General features: G+C 33.2%; 2 protein-coding genes across 2 annotated transcripts; one reads left to right on the top strand and one right to left on the bottom strand.

Moving 5' to 3' along the window:
- Positions 1-4,906: 4,906 nt before the first annotated feature.
- On the bottom strand, positions 4,907-7,056 carry LOC107927292 (pentatricopeptide repeat-containing protein At1g09820). Its single transcript, XM_016858357.2, has 2 exons — positions 6,634-7,056; positions 4,907-6,535 (listed from the first exon to the last, which is right to left on the bottom strand). Exons 1-2 carry the CDS (start codon positions 6,864-6,866, stop codon positions 4,972-4,974), a joined length of 1,797 nt encoding a protein of 598 aa, XP_016713846.2. The 5' UTR covers positions 6,867-7,056; the 3' UTR covers positions 4,907-4,971.
- LOC107927293 (lon protease homolog 1, mitochondrial) lies at positions 6,958-15,275 on the top strand. Its single transcript, XM_041104726.1, has 20 exons — positions 6,958-7,484; positions 7,901-7,966; positions 8,326-8,511; positions 8,663-8,728; positions 8,856-8,897; positions 9,025-9,147; positions 9,516-9,614; positions 9,833-9,898; positions 10,003-10,089; positions 10,285-10,324; positions 10,677-10,848; positions 11,162-11,286; positions 12,155-12,285; positions 12,379-12,483; positions 12,638-12,751; positions 12,875-13,042; positions 13,538-13,639; positions 13,831-14,016; positions 14,292-14,810; positions 14,944-15,275. The coding sequence occupies exons 1-20, from the start codon at positions 7,164-7,166 to the stop codon at positions 15,130-15,132; spliced, it is 2,907 nt and encodes a 968-aa protein (XP_040960660.1). The 5' UTR covers positions 6,958-7,163; the 3' UTR covers positions 15,133-15,275.
- Positions 15,276-20,083: the final 4,808 nt, after the last annotated feature.

Here is a 20,083-nt window from a genome sequence, read left to right as displayed (position 1 = left end):
TACACTGTAAATAGTGTATATGCATATTGCATAAGAAGCAGAAGAAAAATCAATTTATTAAAACTCTCGTAATGCTCTCCATCATGTGCATGAGCTTCTTTATTATATTTAACAAATAAAACTCTGGCTTTACAAACGGAAAAGTAAAAAGGTGAAAGTATACACTGAGGAGGAACTCATCATATGCATAGAATTATTATATATATAGGGTTGATATCATCCTTCAACATGTTTCAAACTCAGTTATAAAATTATTAAATATTTTATTTTTATACAGTAAAAAATATTATTTTAAGAGAAATTTTCTCTCTTTATATAAAATTTAGAAAAATATTTGCACATTGTAAGATTTGAACCCTAAATAGTACAATGTTTAATATATCAATTTATCATTTCAACAAAATCATATTTGGTTATCTCTTTAAATTTGTTATATAAAATTTCTACTCACATCGTACCTGTACGAGATTACATAATTATGTGAGTGAAAAGAGAGATTACTTTTTCTAGGGTGACCGATTTTTAAAAGAGAGGCTTTTTATCCAAAATATGATATACCTTAAAAAATTCAAATTATATGATTTAATTTATATAATACGAAGATTTTTATTTAATTTATTGATTAAGTTGGTGTCACTTGACTTGTGTCATTAAATTCGACCAGTCACTTGATAATATATTAGATCATGGCACATTTACAATGTAGATGAAAAAAATTAAGTGAAAAATACATCTATAAAAACTTTATAATAAAATAAAATAAGATTTTAATTGAAATGATGTCCTAAATTTTTTATAAATAAAAAAAATCTTTATATTTCTATTTATTAATTTGTAAAAGAAAATACGAAATTTTTTAATCATTTCTTAATTAATTGTTGATTTATAACATTAAATCAAAGAAATTATGTGATGAAAATGATAGAGATGAGAAAGAAAATCCAAAAGGATGAATGAAGTGAGGTTGGTTTTGGTGATGAACAATGCGATGGGATTGTTTATTATTTATATGATGGCCCAAATTGGGCACCTAAAACCCCAATTATAGGTCTACGAAGCGACCGCGATTACTCGACGTCGAAGTTGCCATTTACTTTTTCTTCATGCCCCATGTTAGCCGCCTAACTTTTCTAAAGGCACCTGCTTGCTAGTGCCTCACCCTCTGGCTCTGCATGTCAATTTCATTATTTCTTCTTGCTTTAATTATTATATACGTTTGAAGCAAAACCAAAGTAAAACACTTTATCTTCAAATTAAATTATATATTTTTATAATAATAAAAATATAATTTTATTGTTTTAATAATTTATATTATTATAATTTTAAAGGATTAAATTATTATTTTTATTATTTTAGAGAGGTCAAAATATAATTTTATTATTACTAATTATTAATATTTTAAAAAGAGTCGAATTACTATTTCTTTAACGGAAATATTGACTAAAATGTTTAATTTTTAAACAAAACATCTTACACGATAAACCATCTGTAATTCATCTCAATTGAATTTTTATAAATCTTTTATAAATTTTATAATTTTAGTCGACGTACTATATAAGACATGTTGTCACACTAATATCATTATGACTTGTCATGCAAGTTGTAACGCTAACATCATTGTTAAAACAATATTTTAATAATCATTTACATTAAAAAATTAATTTACCACTTTTTGAAAGGTCAATAGTCAAATTTCACTCGAAAATGAATAAATGCCAAATTGATAAAAGATATAAATGTTGAAAGCTAAATTTATTATTAAACTTTTCGAAAGCTTGAATTTTTATTCTTATTTTCTGAAAATAAGGGAAGAAAACATTTGAATCATATATAGCTAGTATGCTTTCTACCCACGCTTCGGGTTGAGTTAATTATTTATTTCTTGACTAAATTATAGTGTAAAAATTTAAAGGTTATAATTTGCTTGAAGTTTTTGTACTCTTCGTAGATTTCGAATTTATTCATACTTTTACTTTAAAGAATTTAGTTTATCTACTTTTTAAATTTAAAAATTTACGTCTATTTGTTAACATTGTTAGAATTCTTTTATATTGGTGTGACATTTTGAAAAAATAAACTTGGTATCCACGTAACAAAAAAAAACATCGTAATAGACCTGAATTTAATAAAGAATTTTAACGGTGCTAACAATTTTTAAAAATCCGCAATTATTTTAATTAGAATAAAGTATTTAGACTAACTAATAGCATATAAAAGTTGAGGTATCAAATTATGTCAATTAAATCTCAAATCTAAGCGAAATATAGAGATTAAATTGAAATTTAACCAATTTTTATAATCTAAAAAACAGATAAATTTAGACTTTTTTGAACAAGCTCATTATAAGTTCTTATCATATCTGCTCATTTTGACACAATGTCTACTCACAGGGGCAAAGCCATAAATTTTTTAGAGGGCTGAAATTAAATTTTAATAGCTTATATCTTTATAATTTTTAAAGAATTAAATTAAATTTTTATCATTTTTAGAGGGGCTAAAATATAACTTTATTTTTACTAATTTAAATTTTTAAAATTTCTTAAGGGTCTAAATAAAAAATTTTCTATTTTAAAGGAGTCGGAACCCTTGCTAGCCCCTCTGAATACGTTATTGTCTACTCATAATCTCTTCTCAATATATAATTAAAAGAATAATACACTTTAACTTACTCAAATTTACTTTCTTACATTTGTAATAAAATCTATACTAATAAAATTAAGACTCCATCCTCAAAGTAAGATTGAAATTTACCCAAGAAAAAGGGAAAGTGCCCACCTTCCTTCTGGATATATTTGTATAGATAATAGTAAAATTATTGGGGCAAGTGCTGCATTGCAAAAACTAGAATCTAAAAGGGAACAGAGAAATATAAGTGGAGCCACCCTTTGTAGGGTGTAGCTGTAGGATGGCCATCAAAGAAGTCAAATAAACTGTGACTTATGCTGTGTGTGATGTCATTTAAAATTGACATTTTCTTTTTGGTGATTAGACCTCCATTCCACTCTGCTCCAACCAAACATTACCCTTATTTCCACATAACTGCCATTTGGGTTGTTGCTGTGCCTTCAATATCTCTGTAATTTGGTCACCCTTCAACCCCACCGCACATCAGATACGTCACTTTTTCTTAAGATTTTGCTTTATTTTATTGGCTTAATGCTTAATGCACTGTTTCAAACCTAGTTTCATTTCATATTAAGGTCTAAATCTTGTTTCATCATCAAACGGAGAATAATTATCAAATTTAAACCTTAAATAGTGCAATAACCCTTATTTTTTCAGCTTCATCTCCCTTACTCTTTTAATCATTTTGTGTAGTATACTATACTAAGAAACTTTCCACTCTTAGGCCCAAAATTTCCTCATCCCAATCCAATCAACCTTAAGCATTATTCCATGCAATGTTAACTGCTATGCGGTTTATTTTTCTCATGTCCATATATCTATGACTAAACTTGATTATAAGTCGGGTCCGAACTAAAAATTTTTACTCGAAGTTTGGTCTATTTTCTAAACAGGTCTTTTTTTTATTTTATTTTATCTAAGCTCATTTTTTTAATTTATGCTTTTGTCCAAACCCTCCCACTTTTTAGACGAATGGCTCAATCTATGATCAAGTCTATTTCTCGGTCAAATAAGATGATTTTGTAATAATATATATGCGTCTGTGAAGTTGCTAACTTTTGACTCATGCTGAATGTAATGTTAGGAATTTTTTAATTTAGTGGATTCACATATTAATATAATTACACATACGTTGCTACCAATTATAAGAGAGTCTAGTTATTTGATGGCACAAAATTGAAATGTATTTATAAAAATATTATTTGATTTGGCATGAGTTTATATGCTTAAAAACCCAAAAATACTATAGTTATGATTGATGAGCCCATAACTAAGTATTACTTAATTTAATAAAAAGGTCATGATCCTTGAATGAAGTTTCTCTTCTCTTTCTAAGTGTATAAACTAAAGAGAAACATTGTAATTTGACTTAAAAAGATCTTAATCACTCCAAGAGTTTCTTTAACAGATCATTGTCTATTGATTTACAATGACTCTGGGTTGGGTTGATTTGTTTGTATGCCTCATTAAATAGTATCATGAGGAATGCTTAATTAAATCTCTAGACGGGGTTTAAGTTTATATAATTTTGAATGTTCCTTTCTTGATCAAATGAAATGCATTTGCCAATAATTCAAAGGACCAAGTTAAAGGGTCTTTATTGGCACCTCAAGGTTTAGAGTTAAAGCCTTAGCGGCATCAAGGATATAAGAGTTCGTGTTAACTCATCCTAAAACACCACCCCAACGCTCAGATCTTATGTTAAATTCGTTAAAGGATTCGCACATTTGTTACATTCTCAAAATACATGTCGAACTTCAACTCCAAGCAATTGAGAGCAAAACATGACTTATTTTGAAGGTATCCTTTAAAATATAGGCTCTTGGATCGGGTATTACGAGAAAAGTAGCAAAAAATTTCTCAATAAAGTGTACATAACAAACACGAAAGGGAAACAATCTAGCAATGCCAATTCCACACTGCAAACAATCTCAAATGGCGCTTTTTGATGATATATTATATCTGAGACAAAAAGTAGAGGCGGGCAGGGTGGCTAGACATGTTGGAATTTTGTAGAAGATTTTGAACGACAAGGGCTTCTTGCTTTAGTGTAGCACTTCATGATTGGATTTTTCTAAATAAATTCAACGATTTTTACCAGCGCTGCCACGTTCATTACTACGGATCAATGGCTGTACTTTGTCGTTATGGCTTTAAAAACCAGAAGTTTGAAAGGTCCTACATCAGAAATAAATAGCATGGTTCAAGGACTTGAGGAGCATATTGGAGTATCTCTTGCTAGAAAAACATATAAATGGATGCTGTAGGGATGGAAACAAGATAAACAGGAACTATCTTTTTATAAACATGATAAAACACTGCAACAAAACAATTACTGAAAGGCTATTAGCTGCTTGAGATGTTATACATATGGCCTTCTATATCAGGAATAAAGCCTTTGTCCACCATTTCCACTTTAACTATCTCATAAGTTGTTCGATTCGGGATTAAACCTTTCTCTAACATCTCATTAAGAAGTCCATTTGCATCTTCTAGTTTTCCCTTCTTACATAAACCTTTTATTAGCACATTGTATGTTACAACATTAGCCAGCATCCCTTCTTTCTCCATTCGCGTTCTAACGTTCAATGCTGCCCTGAGGTTTCCTTCCCTACAATAGCCATCCATCAAAGTATTATACGTTATGTGATTCGGTCGCAAACCCATCTTAACCATTTCATCTAAGAGTCTTGCAGCTTTTCTTGACTCTCCATCATTGCACAACGCATCTACCAGTATATTATAAGTTACAACATTAACTTTCAAGCCTTTATTTAGCATTTCATTAATGAGCTTTCTAACAGCTGTAATGTTTCCTTCTCTACATAAACCAGAAATCAAGCAGTTATATGTTGTAACATCAGGGAAAGTGCCTTTATCTACCATAGATTCACGCAGGGAAAACGAATCTTCCATTCTTCCATCCTTACAATAGGCATATATCAGGGTATTATATGTTACAACAGTAGGAGCGATTCCTTGTTTTACAACATCATCAAACAAGTCAGTAGCTTCCTTCATCTTACCCTTCTTACAGTACCCATTTATAAGTACATTGTAAGTAACAACATTCGGCTTCAAACCGGATCCTACCATTTCATCCAGCATGCCGGAAGCCTCATCAAGCTTCCCTTCCAAACCAAGTTTATTGATCAAAGAATTATATGTAACCACAGTAGGTTTCAAACCCTGGGTTTCCATTTCCCTAAACACCTTCATAGCAGCCATTAAATTCTCGTCCTTACAGAACCCATCAATCAATATATTGTAAGTAATCTCATCAGGTCTAACTTCATTTGCAATCATTTCCTTCAAAATAGCATCAGCTTTATACATTTTCCCAATCCTACCTTTCTTACAATAACCAGAGATAAGAGTATTATAGGTAATTACATCTGGCAAGACCCCCCATGCTTTCATGTCCTGAATAACATCACTAGCCTTATTCAATTTCCCAACTTTACAGAGTCCATTAATCACAGTATTAAAACTTATTGCATTAACTTCAATTCTCCTTCTAATCATCTCTTTATACATATACTCCACATCTTCAATCTTATCCTCCTTCACCAAAGCACTCAACAGAGGATTACAAGATACAGCTGTTAACTTAAAGCCATAGTCACCAGCTCTCTTAAAAGCTTCAAATGCTAAATGACTTTTCACATTGTTAACATAAGCCAATACCAACATATCAGCAATTATTGAACTAGCACAAAAACTATCACCAGATACTGAAATAGCATGAAAAATAGATGAAACTGAAATGGACTTCTCATTCTTCACAAAGCTATACAAGAAAGATCTCATTTTCGGATACCTTTTAGCATTTGCAAGTGAATGTATCAGCATACAACTGTGTTCTAATGAATGGGGAAGATTGAACTCTTTCTCTGACCAATTAAAGTATCTAGAAGGCATCAACAAACAATCAAATAAGCACCCAAAAGGAAAAGAAAGAAACAAAAAGGTTTTGGGGTACCGTTCAAGCTGGGTTCTTTATAGTACCTTAGTGTGAGGCACGGGTCAACCCTGGAATCAAGCAGTTGTTGCAGAAGTGTGATGGGGCTTGCTTTTTGGAGATGGGTTTTGAGGCTCTTCCAGTGTTGTTTCGATATCAGTTCGGTAACGATTGGTAATGAAGTGTTGTCTGAAGAGAATGGTCTAAGGGGATGTTTGTTTCCCGGGAAAATGTTCACAAGTATAAACTTCCCATGGAAAAGTTTGGGCTTTGGATGCATCTGATAGAGAAGAAATTAAATTGATATATACCTAAATTGAATTAAGGAAGGAATTGCAGAAAAATTGAGAATTTATACGGAAAGAAGATGGGCAGAGAGGGAGAAAATGTTGTAAGGGCAAAACGGTAACTCACTTCAAAATCCAAGGGTTTATGACGGGTTTTTACTTTTTAGTAAGTTCAACTTCGACCTCCGCTAAAACCCCAATTTCCCCCTTCAAACCTCTCAGCCAATGGTGCATTTCCTATTGCCATTTTAACCACTTGTGTCACATAGGATTCCTTTTCTACCCCTTCAATGCTGAAACTCGTCTTTTCCTCCTCTTATCGTGGACACTGCCTCAACACAGTAGCTCCTAGACTCCGAGTCAAATCCGATTCAAATTCGCTCTTCGATGCAGTGGGTCGACTTACCGGATTGACTCGGAGGAGCCCTACGAATTCTCTATCCAGGGCTTTCTTCTGTTCTGATTCCAATGATGGGTCCGGATCGGGTTCAGGGTCCCAACCTGTTGTTGAGGTCGAGGTGAAGGGAGTTGAGTCCGACTCCGATGGGTCTGACTCGAAAGCATCGTCGGCTATCGTGCCGACTTATCCCAGGCCGGAGGATTACTTGACGGTTAGTTTCGGAAATTATGAATCTTTTTGTGGTGGGGAGTTCGCTTAGTTGCTGAAAAATAAGCCGGGCCTGTTGGGAAATTTTCCTTTTTGGACATAAACAAAACATGTATAATGAGATAAAAGTAAATTATTTAATTTTCAAATTGTTATTTTTTTACTAATCTATTTTCCCTTGTGAAGAATCTTACATTTTTGGGCATAAACAAAGCATGTATAATGAGGTGGCATTGGTTGAAGTTTTATGAAATGAGAGTAAATTTGTGAATTGTCAAGTTTTTACTACTTTATTTTCCCTTAGACATTGCGTAACAAGTTGAATTTGTGGAAATTATGAACGGCATTTTAAAAAATAAGCTCTGTAATTTGTTCTCTGCTAGATTTGTTTAACAAATTCTTTATCTTATATGTTTGCAGGTTTTGGCATTACCTTTGCCACATAGACCTCTTTTCCCAGGATTCTACATGCCTATTTATGTCAAGGTATATCATGCCGTTCACTTACATGGAGTACTAAATTGGGGTAGTGACTAGTAATAGTTTATAAATTGTGGTATGGACTACATTGTTGAATTCCAGGGTGTATTTACAAAGCTGATATTAATGAAATGTAAATTTAGAGCAATTTTTATCAATATGTTTGTAAATCTCATCTTGACCAACATGTGGCCTTGCCGAGTTAATATGACTTGAGCCTTGAAGTGGCACCATTTTATAGATTAGATTTTTAGAGCAAAATCTGTGGTTTTGTAACTCTAGAAAGTCCATACTCTGCTGGCTTTCACTATTATGTAGGCATGAGGTCAATGGATTCTCTTACCTGGAGATGCTATATCGTGCAGGATCCTAAGTTGTTAGCAGCTTTGCAAGAAAGCCGGAAAAGGCAAGCTCCTTATGCTGGTGCTTTCCTTCTTAAAGATGAACCGGGGACTGAGTCCAGCCCTAGTTCTGAAACAGAGAAAAGTGTATACGATATTAAAGGAAAGGAGTTATTTAATCGTCTTCATGAAGTTGGCACCCTTGCTCAGGTATCTATTTTTGTTGCTATTCTTTTAGCAGAAGGGTCCCCTCTATATCTTGATTAGTGTTAAATGCAATAATTTTCAGTGGCAGTTAGATAGATATGCAACAATATAGCATTATTGCGTTCACTTTGTATCGTTAATATGATATTTTCAGATCTCAAGCATCCAAGGGGATCAGGTTGTCCTTATTGGTCACAGGCGGCTCCGAATAACAGAGATGGTGTGTGGAAATGATCCTGAAATCTATCCTTCAGCCTATGAGAATTTGGTGTTTGTGTAAAATTATCTGTCATACATGAATGTTAATGCAAAACCTTCTGAACTTAAACAGCATAGTTTCTATACAGGTCAGTGAAGATCCCCTTACAGTCAAAGTTGATCATCTCAAGGTATGTTGTCTATATGTTGTCATTTCCAGAATTCTATGTTTAAATTTCAAACATAGAATTGATTTTTCAAGTATGCAGTGAATAGTTTATTAATCTATTGATTCACTAAGTTCTCTTTATCATGTAGGAAAAACCTTATGACAAGGATGATGATGTCATAAAGGCAACGTCCTTTGAGGTTATATCCACCCTAAGAGATGTTCTGAAAACTAGTTCCCTTTGGAGGGATCATGTTCAAACATATAGTCAGGTGTGCTCTTTCTTCCAAAATTTTATTTCTTTTTTTGTTTATGTTGATTTATATCTTCTCTTTATGTTTTCTAGAGCTCCTAACTCCTCCATGTATTTCGACTTTGCCCTAAATATTCCCTCAAAGTAGTCTCCATTGAGTTTCACATTAGATAATCATCATAAATTTGTCAAAATGCTTCTGCAAATATTCAAATATTAAAATAATATTAGAATGGTTACTATCTTTTTTCATGTCAATTGCCTGCACTAGAGATTGTTATATGTACATCATATCACTATCAAAATCTATTTGTTGGGTTGTTCAATTAAATTTAGCGACTTAATTGTGAAATCTTTCTTCTTTTTTGCCTTCTCAATGTTTTGCAGCATATAGGGGATTTCAATTTTCCAAGGTTAGCAGATTTTGGAGCTGCAATATCTGGTGCAAACAAATTGCAATGCCAGCAAGTTCTTGAAGAGTTGGATGTAAGTGCACTGGATACGATGTACTATTGATTACTGATCTTTTTTGAGATCTATTTCTGGTTTAGTTGGTTTTATATTTGAGGATATCACAAGTCTCAAACATCTATTATGTGAATTATCCTGGAATAGGCATTGACCTGTTTGTTTGATTTTATATATTTGGAGATTGGAGTAATTATCTTTTTTCTCGTTAAACTGTTCTGTACTGTTTTCATTAGGTGCATAAGCGATTGCAACTTACACTGGAATTAGTAAAAAAGGAAATGGAAATCAGCAAGATTCAGGTACTTGATACCATTGAATCTCCTTGCACCTCTACGTTATTTAAACCTTTTTTTTGTTGTTGTTTGATTTGAGTAGGTCTAAATCATTTGAAGCATATTTTTAGGAATCAATTGCGAAAGCAATCGAGGAAAAGATAAGTGGTGAACAACGCCGATACTTGTTGAATGAGCAGCTTAAGGCAATAAAGAAGGTATTTTTATTCCAATATATTTTTATTATTTATGTTCTTCTTAGGTGGTGCTAATGCTTTTACCAATTTATCTTTAAATATAGTCAAATATGCCCCCATGTAATCATTTTATTTTCTTTGAACTCTTGTCTCTATTCTTTATTCCAACCTTTCCTCTGTAGAAATTGGAATGAATTTCATTTTTTTCTGGTGCAGGAACTTGGGTTAGAAACAGACGACAAAACTGCACTTTCAGGTTAGTTCTGTTTCTTGTCATATTTGGCAGAATCACAAGATAGTATTTACCCATTTGCGTTTCCTCTATCTCTCTCTCACACACAAAAATGGTCATTTGCGTGCATGGATGCTCCTCTTGAACATTGGTGTTGAAGTAATTTTTCGTACGGATGGAGAACTAGACTAATTGTTTATTTTCAGACTTTTTTTTCCAATAAAAAGAAACTTTCTGAATTTCAGTTATATTATAATAATATAACAGCAATTTCTAGTCTATGTAAACCCTCAAGCATAAGTTGCTACACAATTGTAGTTATCTTTTTAAATAATTATTATGACCTTTAGTATACTTTTCTGTTACTTTCTTGCAGCAAAGTTTAGGGAAAGACTTGAACCAAATCGAGAGAAATGCCCACCTCATGTGTTGCAAGTTATAGAAGAGGAGCTAACTAAACTACAGCTGTTAGAGCCCAGTTCAAGTGAATTTAATGTAACTCGTAACTATCTGGATTGGTTAACGGTACTTCCTTGGGGAAATTACAGGTTCAGTTACTCCTGCAATACATGTTAAGACTTAAATTATGTTAAGTACATGTTAATACTTAAATTATGTTAAGTCTGATTATGATTCGGCATTGATATCATATAAGTATTATTTCTTAAATGATTCCCGATTTCACGTACAAGTGATCGTGATGTTATGATCTGATATCAGGTCTTGTTCTCTGTGGCACAAGTAGTTTTCTGATGTATAACCTGTCATGCTTGATTGTAGGGCAGAATAACTAAGGAACAACTCAGAAATTTTTAATAGTTCGATCTGTATATACGTCTCTAATGTTCTTCGTTTTTGCAGTGATGAGAACTTTGATGTCATCCAGGCACAAACAATTCTTGATGAAGATCATTATGGATTAGCTGATGTTAAGGAAAGAATATTGGAATTTATAGCGGTCGGAAAACTCAGAGGAACTTCACAAGGTTGGTCAAGCTTATTTTCTTTTATAGATTTGTATTGAAAACATAGGTGGATTGATGCTTTATGTTTTTTCTGTCAAACTGGTTTTCTCTGGTGGACATCTGTGATACAATATTATCTGAACTGTTAATTTATTCACCTTTGATTAGATCACGATAGCTTAAAAGATGCTTCATGAATTGCAATCTTGTCATTTGAAGTATAAAACTCAGATAGCTTGAATCCAAAAGTCGGTAAATAAAGAAAATTACTGGGTCTTTAGGATGAGCTACATTCATGAAAAAAGTTTGTGTTAGAAGAGAATTCGAAAAAGTTCACTTTTTCCACTTGTATTCCATGTTGGTGAAGTGGCATTGATCAACTCCACTTTGTACCTAAATATTCTGAACAACAGATTGCAGTCAGAGTAAATCTCAAACCAACTGCTGCAGTAAATATTTAGCTCTGATATATAAATTATTGCATGAGATAGTTAACCTATTCTGTGTATGGTTGCTAATGTTTCGAAACTTTCTTTAAATTCTATCTACTCTTTTCCCAGTAAGAACCCACATGGTTTTAGGCTTCTGTTCAATGAATAAAAATCTCTAGAAACCAATCCGTTTTATCTTCTGTTCGTGAGTTTAATAGCCTTGGCTATGTTCTTCTGAGGAATAGAGTTGATATAGTGGGCTCCTACTAGTTTGAGTTTGGTGACTTTTTACTCAGATATGTGGTTTCCTTACATAGTTTTGTTAATTAATCTTGTTGAGTCCAACATCATTAGGCTTCAACATTAATGCATGCAGTTAAGCTGTACAAACTGACCATCTGTTTCAGTTCAAAATAACAGCAACGGTTCATTCATGATCATTTTGTGATGTGTTGCAGGTAAAATTATCTGTCTCTCAGGCCCACCTGGAGTGGGCAAAACTAGTATTGGCCGTTCCATTGCCCGTGCTTTGAACCGCAAATTCTTTCGGTTCTCTGTTGGAGGACTGTCTGATGTTGCCGAAATCAAGGTAGTTGCACACCTTTCTCTCTGATTATGGTCACTAAACATCTTTTATCATAATTGCCTTGATCCCTTGTGTTATATCCTAATTTACATCCAGGGCCATCGACGGACCTATATTGGTGCTATGCCAGGAAAGATGGTGCAGTGCCTGAAAAATGTGGGGACAGAAAATCCTCTTGTTCTAATTGATGAGATAGACAAGGTATTTTAAATTTAATGTTTAAAAACTTTGCATGGATAGTGAGCTTCAGGTTACTAAGATGATTTGCTCTTCACTTCCTTGAATATGGGCTCTCTACCATTTAGTCTTGTTGAATTTGATAATGGTTGACCAGTTGATTCTCACATAATGGCAGCTGGGGAGGGGACATGCTGGTGATCCAGCTAGTGCTTTGCTAGAGCTCCTTGATCCTGAGCAAAATGCCAACTTTTTGGACCACTATCTCGATGTACCTATTGACTTATCGAAGGTATATTGGTTTATGATTTAGAGTATCCATGTTAGCTGACTTGCCTTCAATCGTTTTCTAGCATTTGTATAATATTTAACAGGTAAACTTGATGCCTTACATATCTTAAGCATTTGGTTGCAGGTTCTATTTGTTTGCACAGCAAATGTTGTGGACAACATACCAAATCCTCTCTTGGACAGAATGGAGGTCATTGCTATTGCTGGTTACATTACTGATGAGAAAATGCACATTGCTAGAGATTATCTGGAGAAAACTGCACGAGAAGCATGTGGCGTCAAACCTGAACAGGTTTTTCTTTCACTGGTCTTATCCTTTTTTTCTCTCTTTCCCCCAACATCCATGTCTGCACGTTACAGTCCTGTAACATGCAAGCATAAGGATTCAAAATAGAGAATAACTATTTGGAAGTTGTGGTTCCAGTCCCTAAGGTGGAACAAACTTGGAATCCAACTTGAGCTGTATGTTAAAGTCTCTCTTCTCTCATCCATGTACTAAAAGTATGATTGGTAGTTTTGAATTCCCTGTATGTTCTAGTAATGCTGATATCAGCTAAAATGGCAAAGCCAATTACCTCTACACTTGTTATAAGGTGGTTTTCCCCTATTCCATATCTTTCCAGACCTTGTCAGTAACAAAGTACAGTGATTCATTAATTGCAAAATCTGTTGACTGAGTGAAGTCTTATTTTCAATTTTATTATGGTGGTACTTTTTTTTTTTTTGATGGAGAAATTTTAAAAATGTAAGGGGAGTATTTGACTTCTCATCAAGCTGTTTTTTCCAGGTTGAGGTAACTGATGCAGCTCTTCTTGGCCTAATAGAAAACTACTGTCGAGAAGCAGGAGTTCGAAACCTTCAAAAGCACATAGAAAAGATCTATCGTAAGGTTTGCACAACCGCCCATCTTAAGATAATGAAGGAAAAACTTAAAGTTTGCAACGGTTACTAGGTTTCAATCATGAAGCATTACAGTAAACAGTCACATGGATTCACATGCACAGACACTCTCTCCAGTCATATAATCTCTCAAAATTGTGTGGAATCTGGATAGATTAAGACTATGTTGGTGGATTGCAGATTGCTCTTCGACTTGTGAGAGAAGGATCATCAAATGAGTCTGTCATGGTCCAACCTGCTGATGCCAAAGCAGAGGTTGTTGATGAATCTGATCATCATGCTGCTGCAAACAAGGCTGATGTTGAAGTTGAAACCTCGGTTCAGGTTGACACAGTTCAGACAAACGACCAGCCTAAGGATCCAAAGGTATTTTAATAGTTATTCATTTCTAAAATGGTTTGGGTTTGAGAATTGGGGAAAACTTGTTTTTCAGAATGAAGCTTATGAAGTTAAACATACAAAATGCCGATCTTTGATCTTTGCAAATTTGTCTACTAAACTATTATCCAAGAACGTCAGCCTTTTAACATTTGTAGCAAGAAACAACTATTCAACAGGTTGTGTGGGTTGTTATGCCTTTTTTTTGTTTTAGTTTCGAGACGATATAATCAAGTTGCTTATTCAAAATTCTTTCCCTGCAGAATGCAGCAGACAGCAAGGAACTTCAGGAAACTGAAGCAACTAAGGCAGTTGAGAAGGTGGTGGTGGACACCTCAAACCTAGCCGATTTTGTTGGGAAACCAGTTTTCCATGCAGAGCGCATCTACGATCAGACTCCAGTTGGTGTTGTGATGGGTCTAGCATGGACTGCCATGGGTGGTTCCACCTTGTACATCGAAACAACTCAGGTTGAACAAGGAGAGGGGAAAGGAGCCCTTCATCTCACTGGTCAACTTGGAGATGTCATGAAAGAAAGTGCACAAATTGCTCACACACTTGCTAGAGCCATTTTGCTGGAGAAAGAACCAGCTAACCCATACTTTGCCAATTCCAAGCTTCATCTCCATGTCCCTGCTGGGGCCACCCCTAAGGATGGACCCAGTGCTGGTTGCACCATGATCACTTCCATGCTATCCCTTGCCATGAAGAAGCCTGTTAGGAAGGATCTAGCAATGACTGGGGAAGTGACTCTGACAGGGAAAATTCTTCCTATTGGAGGGGTAAGCTAAACTGACCCCCCCCCCCTTCTTTTTTCCCTTTTCAAGTAATATGTGATAACATCATAATTAGTTAATTACTATGCTAAATTCTTCTTTCTGTGAGCTTACTAAAGCAACATTTTTAAATCTATAGGTGAAGGAGAAAACAATAGCAGCAAAGAGGAGTGAAGTGAGGACCATAATATTCCCAGCTGCTAACAGACGTGATTACGACGAGCTTGCCCCAAATGTAACAGAAGGTCTCAATGTTCACTTTGTAGATGACTACAGTCAGATTTTCAGTTTGGCCTTAGAATATGATGTTAACACTATGGTAAATTAGGTTCTTATTACCAGCCAATGGTTTAGATTGGTTTTTGGCTGAATATTCTTTGTAACTGATCTTGGAATCCAAAACCCAGTTTTATATTGTGAATTACATCAAAATTTTCAATCAAGAAGTAACAAGGTTAGAGTATAAATTTCTGATATTGTTTGACAACAACAAACCAACAAATATGGAACAGAAGTGAAATGCCATGCATTCCAATTTCCAGCAGATGCAACTCAGTTATTGTCTTTATTATCCTGTCCAAAACTCTAAAGTTCAGCTCGTATTTCATTTTCCAGATATGCTTATGATAGCAAACGTCATTTGATTATGTTTTTAATTATTTCTTCATTTTTAGATTATGCTTATGATGGAAAATCTAAGATTGTATCTTCATAAGAAGTAGGGAAAATGACCAAGAGCACGTGTAAGAATCCAAAACAATCATGACCGGTGCTATATATACATGTATATATATACATGGCATGTCATGTGAAGCTAATAAATATCATTTTGGCATCTAATGTGTAGATATAAAGTAGAGAGTGGGTTGGTGGCATTTCAGTTAGGCTTCAGTTTTTTCTTTTCTTCTGAACTTTGACTCTTGGACGAGTCACCTTCAATTTCACTCTTGTAATCATTCCTTCACGAAATAATTAAATATTTGTGTTAAAACTCAACAGTAAGATTATGTTTTAAAGTTGTCCCACAAATAAACTAATAAACTAAACTGCTTGTGTAGATTAAACTTCAATTAAGTAAATGATCTCTAAAGATTCAATGCATGCACCTTCAAAGAAACCCAAAAATTGATATGTCCCATTGCTAGACTTAAGGTAAAATCGCACCAACAACTTCAACATTTTTATGCTCTTTTTCAAATAGAAAATTATAAGACAGGTTATTTGTTAAGTATTCATTAGTATTTTGATAAATATTAAAGATTGAGTTTCACTAAAAATCCCATTTAATGAGTGATCTGTAAATATCACTTTCGGTCTACTATGAAGCTAATGACATATCTTAGCCCTAAACTAAAGATTTTCTCCTAAAAAAACTACCATCTTTTGCAAAGGAGATTATAATCTAAAAATATATATAAAGAAATATATTAGTACTTGAATCTTAATTTTTATGATTTATTTCTTTTAAGTAAATAATGATCATCAAGTGGCGTCATCGTCATCATTGCCATCATCATCTTGAGGTGAGAAAAAAAGAGAGATTTGGGGGACCATATTTTGGTCATACTTCCACCAAAGATATGGAACTGTAGTAAGAGCTTTCAAGCCATCATTGACTCTTGGGGATGACCACTACTTCACTATCAAACTCATGCTTCTTATTCCTCTTAGACACGTGAATTTTTATAGTCACCAACTAACAAAAAGACACCCCCTTTTTTAATTTTAATTTTAATTTTATTCTTTCATTATTCTACCCATTAAAATCATAGCAATGTGTGAAGTGAGCACAGCAATGTGTAGACTCCTTTTTCAGCTTATCAGGCTACCTAACTAACATTATCCACTTCTAAGTTCAATCAGCCGACTCAAATCCCCATGCACTTGAATTTAGAGTATGTGAATTTTCACAAAAAAGTAGTGTCTTTTAGCTTTTGAAGCTTGGCATGGATTTTATTGGGGGCACGTTCCATTCTGAGAGAATACATGCATCACTATATCATTAATAATGACATAAAGTAAGACAATGATTCTACATATCTAAGCACTCAGCATACACCTAGATTCAATCCAACAAATATTGCACCTTGCACACGCTTCATGGATTTTTTTTATTAAATTTAAAGTTGATTCAAATTAAATTTTTAAATGAATTGTTTATAAAATTTAAATTCAAGATTTTATTTAAAAATCGAAAAAGAAAAATTACAATTCCATCCAAAAGATTCAAGTGCTTTGTACAAACTGTAAACTTAATAAATTTGCTCCTTGTCACTCTTTTTCTTGTTATTGTAATTACACTTGTTCATGGGCTGACCAGGTTGTCCGTCTAAAAAATGAGATTGGACAAAAATATAGATCTCGAATAATGTTTTTTGATCCAGACCTAGCTCGGCTTGAATTTGTAAAAAAAAAATCATTGTTTTGCTATTATTTTCTAACTGTTTTGCTACTGTTTTTGCTATAATTTCACTATTAGTGTTTTTGATGTGTTATATTTTTCAAACATTTTTATATAAAAATAAAATAAAAAATTAATACGGACCGAGCCCAGATTTAACATCTATAATCCAAGTCAGACTTAGACAAAAGTTTAGGCCTATTTTTCGAGCCGAACCCAGACCTAAAATTCTGTTAAGGCTCGACTCAACCCGACCCACGGACATATATAATTATAATTATGGCTAATCCTTATATTCATATAATTATCATATAAACAATTAAAAATAAATTTATATAAATTGAAATTAGAAGCTGAGAGAAGATTTGAGGTTTCAGAAATTTGCTTGAAATCATGACCTCGTCCACCTATCACTATATTCTTGATTAGACAGATGAGATTTTCCATTTCTAACATCTAACAAAGAGTCAATCTCCATCAATCGATGAAGACCTACCCAATACTCCTTAATTTCGGCATCATTGTTTTTATCCCAAAAAAAGTAGTTATGTCAGTTTGATATGACCTTCCTTCCACATTTCTCTTTTTTCTATATTACTTACAGCTGCAGATGTCACTAGGTAGAGATACATATGCTTGATGGATGCTGGCATACAACTTTACTAGTAGCATTAAAGTAATGACCTCAATTTCTCTATCATTAGGTGCTAATGACTTAGCTATCTTATCCCTAATGCAAATACTTCTTTGTTGATTATTGTTGTAACAATATTATTTATATATATATATATATATGTGGTATCACTTGGTCAAGTCTACTGGAGAAAAATTATTTTATAAATTCTTCTCATCACATTATTGATAATTTTTTCACGTTAAATTTAAAATCTTGAATTTTAAACTTTAAATATCAAACCATGAATCTCGAACCCTAAATCAAGATTCAGGGTTAGAGAATTGTTAAAATTATGTGTCAATGACATGTAAAAATATGTTGAAATGTCGTTATTAAATAATTACAAAAAGATCATGAATGATATATTGAAAAAATCCATAAAATAATTTATTATACGAGGAATCAAACCGTCAATCAAATTTGCAAAGTTCGCGTGTTTGATCCACCTTCACCCTTCCATTCCTATACTTCATAATCTCGATTAGGCTCTCTTACAAATTCCTATACTTCATTATTTCTATCTTTATGTTTCTTTAATAATATAAGGCATAGATAAACAGTGGATATTGATGATTAGAATTGACGTAATTATCTAATAATTAGTTTTAATTTTAATTAACTTAATAAAGAAATGGTGAAGAAAATCACGTGTAGAAATTTATGTGTGACGTGTGCAAGTGACTGCTGTGGATGTAATGATATAGCTTCCCTTTTAATTATTTCAAGTGTGCAGTGTTTTAAATTATTATTTTAAGGGGAGTGCACCGGTTAATAGTGGATGGTTTAATAATATATTTGACTGAGTAGTTAAGGATGGACGGTCCCTCATGTGAGGTGGGTGGGAATATGATGCACACCGGTAGTCGTCATTGAATGACAATCTAAATAAGGGTGGAGTCAACAAATTTTATTAGGTTGGAATTAAAATGTGTATTTTTTATGATAGTAAAAATGTAATTTCACGATTTTAATTGTCTATATATTTATAATTTTTAAAGAATTAAATTAATTTTTTATAATTCTTGGGTGTCACGATGTAATTTTATTATTACTAATTTAAAATTTTATAAATTATAAAAATGTCTAAATGAAATTTTTTTCATTTTAGGGGCAAGTGGGGCCCTTTTCAACCCCCTGACTGAGTCCCTACATCTAGATTCAATTGGTTCTGGTGTTGCCACATGCTCTAATCGAGATAATGGTATAACAATAATCCCCTAGTTGAGAGGTACGTTATAAAGTGGTCTACCTCTAGACAATCTAAGACTTGCTTCCAAGAGTGGTAGTTACTGTAAAAAAGGTAATGGGTACGGAAAAATGCCTTTGCTGATTGAAATGTGAAAAAAAAGGAAGAAATCCTCAAGACTTTGCTTTGTAGCTTGGCGAAAGGTACAAATATTGACTCGATGATTCGAGAATATACGATGCCCTACAAAAAGTATTGAAATTCGTTCCTACCCCTTTTTAATAATTGACTAATGATATTTTTATTTACGGTTAACCCGCATAAGGGTGAGTTTGGATGGGCGGTGCGTTTACTTGCGTTTAGTGTAAAAATAGCGGTGGCGGTGAGACTAGATACTGTAGTGATACTGTAGCGTGAGACAAAAAGTAAGCTAAACGCACCGCACCGCACCCAATCGCCCATCCAAACCCATCCTAAATTTAACAATTCCATCCGCAACCAATTACTAAAAAATTAGAACTTCAATGTTACCAACCATTAAAATAACTTAATTTAATTATATGTGAAATTTTTTAAAAAAAATAGCAATTCAATGTTAATAAAAAACAAAAAAAAACAGTGTTTAAATTTTGTAAAGTAACATAATTAAACTTAGAATCCAAATAAAAAGTAGCAAATCTCATGTTTAACTTTGTATGGCTATATAATTAATGTCTCTTTCTTTTCTTCATCTTATAACGATGGTACAGATCTACTGTCAGATTGCATCTCCTTCCTTTTTACTACTTTTTCTTTAATTTCATCAAAATAATTATTAAGAAAAATCCAAGTTGACTGTATAATTTTCATACGACACTAGGCTGAATTTCTTTTGTTATTGAAAATGAAAAATTACAATTTATTCTCTACTTTCTAGAATTTGGATTTATTGCTAATAGAATTTCACATTAATCCTTCTTTCTCTTTATCTGGTGAATAAAACTCGATTTAATTCGAAAAAATCTAAAAAAAAGATT

Source organism: Gossypium hirsutum, chromosome D11 (assembly GCF_007990345.1).
Source record: "Gossypium hirsutum isolate 1008001.06 chromosome D11, Gossypium_hirsutum_v2.1, whole genome shotgun sequence".
NCBI lineage: Eukaryota > Viridiplantae > Streptophyta > Magnoliopsida > Malvales > Malvaceae > Gossypium > Gossypium hirsutum.
This window is presented reverse-complemented; position numbering and strand designations above follow the sequence as displayed.